The sequence below is a fragment of the Poecilia latipinna genome, unplaced genomic scaffold (genome assembly GCF_001443285.1).
Source record: "Poecilia latipinna isolate Pla-1442-1.1 unplaced genomic scaffold, P_latipinna-1.0 Scaffold2966, whole genome shotgun sequence".
NCBI classification, from domain to species: Eukaryota; Metazoa; Chordata; class Actinopteri; order Cyprinodontiformes; family Poeciliidae; genus Poecilia; species Poecilia latipinna.
Genome location: NW_015115582.1, coordinates 28,019 through 30,622, shown reverse-complemented (window position 1 = coordinate 30,622; position 2,604 = coordinate 28,019). Strand labels below are relative to the sequence as shown.

Genomic DNA, 2,604 nt, shown 5'->3' with positions numbered 1-2,604 from the left:
CAGAAGCATCAACATCTTCTACTGTCTGGTGGAGATGAACGACGTCTCATTTTATCAGGAGATACAATGGCTGCTGGATTCAGGGAAGAAACTCTCAGTGTCTGACTGTTCAGCTCTGGCCTTCATGCTGCAGATGTCAGAGGTTCTGGATGAGTTGGACCTGGAGAAGTACAACACATCATCAGATTGGGGACGACGGAGACTGGTTCCGGCTGTGAGGAACTGCAGAAAGGCTCGGTGAGTCCAGATGTTTTCATTGTGTGAATGCTGATTCAGCACTATTGTCCTCCTGTTTCTTCTTCTTTCTTCAAGTTGATTCTGGATGTTTTTGGCCTTTAACTACTTCCTTCATCCTCTGGACTATTTTGTTTTTTACTTTATTCTTTGTTTTTCCGCAGTTTTAGAAATATAAATACATTAAACATTCAGATTCACACTAACAGAAACTGGAGAGCATCCAGTTGGACAAAGACAATTAAATAATAACAAATAGTAAAACCCAATGTGAGTTAATTACATTGATCATACATTTGGTTCATATGGATGTTTCATTTCTTCCAATATATTTTTTATCATCATCAAGTCTTAATGACAGTCTCTCCACTGAATGAATTTCCTTAATTTTTCCTTCCAGTTCAAAGATGATGGTGGTTCCACATCTAGCCACTTGTGAGTTATAGCTTTTCTTTGTGCTGCTAGTAATATTAATATTAGATATCAGTCTTCTTCAGTAAACTACCTAAGTAGACCTCAGTAAAATCACAGGTTAAATTTAAGTCCATCATATATTGATTTCCTTTATCACCTTCGACCAGTAGGGGGCGATCGAAATACATTCCAAAGACATAAAATGTTCACCAGACACATTCCCACAGTTCCTCCAACATTTTGTCTTTTCAGGGTCGTTACATAATTTACCCCTAATATTTGAGGAAACAAAAAACTCACCAGGTTTTTCCAATAAAATTCCTGGACTTGAGCTGAGAATCACAGAAATGAAAATATTTAACCAAACATCATCAGTTATTGTTATTTTTGAATTCTTTTAAATTTAATGTATGTTGTGTTAAATTTTATTTGTAAATATGAATATAGTCTGGATATTATTTTTTGGGATATTTTCCATTAAATGACTCTAAAAGGATTTTAATTAGATCCGTCTCCTCCTCCTCCAAAAACTTAATATTTTTATTGTAATGGTGTCTCAGCAGGAAGAAAATAAAAAAAGTCAAATTTTTTCAAATTAGTTTTCTTGAAGTTGTTAAACTTTTTAATACATTGTTATTTATAATCTTCCAGTAACTTGTTATAACATTTTCTCACCACTGTGTGAATCTGATCTTTACTTACAGGGAGGAAATCTCTATGATAATCAGTCATCATAAAATCTGAACACTTTCAGTTTTTCTTGCTTTTAATGTTTTCTGCCATGTGTCCAATGGTACTTTTATCAGGTCTGCATCTATATGTCTTTTAATAAGACACTGATCTCACAGTAGGACAAATCTGTCTTTCCATTTAGCTTCACATGTTGGGTCAAACCAACCGATTATCAGTCTAATCTGTGTTGATCTATGATAATATAATAATATACTTTAAAAAAAAAAAGGTTTTATTGCCTCTAGTGCCCTTTATTTGATAGTTAATTGACAGGAAAGTTGGTAATGAGAGATGGGGAAAGACATGCGGCAAACGTTGCCAGGCCGGGAATTGAACCTGCAACAGCCACGTCGAGGACTAAGGCATAAGGGACATGGACACATGTAAGGACTAAGGACACATGGGTTGTGCTTAACCCCTGTGCCACCACAGCACACCATAATATACATTTAATATAATATTACCTTAATGCCCTAATAATCTTCTAAATATTTTAAAGCTCATCCATCCTTTACTTTTAAAAGTTTTAGTGTCTGGAAATTTACTCTGTTTTTGTTTAGCTCAGATAAAATGAGTGATTATTCTGTCCCAATCATTGAATTGTTTGGCAGGTTCCTGTCAAAAAGCCTGAAATAAATAATCCTTGGTAAAAGGATCATCTTTATTATATCTGACTATGTAGATTTATGGGTAATAATGACCAATGCTGTAGATCTGCTCTAATCTCTGATATCAGTGGATGTAACTGCATCCAAAAAGGTTGAATCTATTTTATAGATTTATTATGTCAATTAAATCTGGGCATTTTCTGAATCCTTAGTGATTATTGATAGTTAATGATTGAACCTGTTTTCTGTAGATTTAATTTATACCATATTAAGAGCTGAATGTCCTGAGTAAAGAGAGATCAGGTTGACTGGTTCCGGGTCAGTTAGCGTTAGCAGCTTGTCGTTAGCAGCTGTAGAGAATAAAATCATTAATTTCTGGCTCGTTATATTCTCTTGTGCTCCCGGATTCAATGATTCCATGTGTGGAAACAAAACCACACAGAGATGACAGTCAACACTCCACGTCATACATTTTCAGAGTTTATTCTAACATTTAAAAGTATAAAATCACATCAACAACACATACACTTCATACAGACTAAAACAGGCATTCATTTACCTGAGACAAATGGAAAAGAAGAAGACAGAAAGAAAAGCAAAGGCGTCTTTGGAGAGT

The 2,604-nt window shown here is 34.8% G+C and overlaps 1 protein-coding gene across 9 annotated transcripts in view; it reads left to right on the top strand.

Moving 5' to 3' along the window:
• The window catches only part of LOC106939740 (NACHT, LRR and PYD domains-containing protein 3-like), a 38,075-nt gene that overhangs the window by 7,497 nt on the left and 27,974 nt on the right, over positions 1-2,604 (top strand). For 5 of the 9 annotated variants that reach the window (XM_015022269.1, XM_015022265.1, XM_015022266.1 and 2 more), the window contains exon 3: positions 178-237. In XM_015022269.1, the coding sequence (XP_014877755.1) occupies positions 178-237 (60 nt within the window). Of the gene's footprint in view, positions 1-13; positions 238-2,604 lie in introns of all 9 variants that reach the window. The other 4 variants (XM_015022267.1, XM_015022268.1, XM_015022264.1 and 1 more) reach the window with 1 other exon arrangement.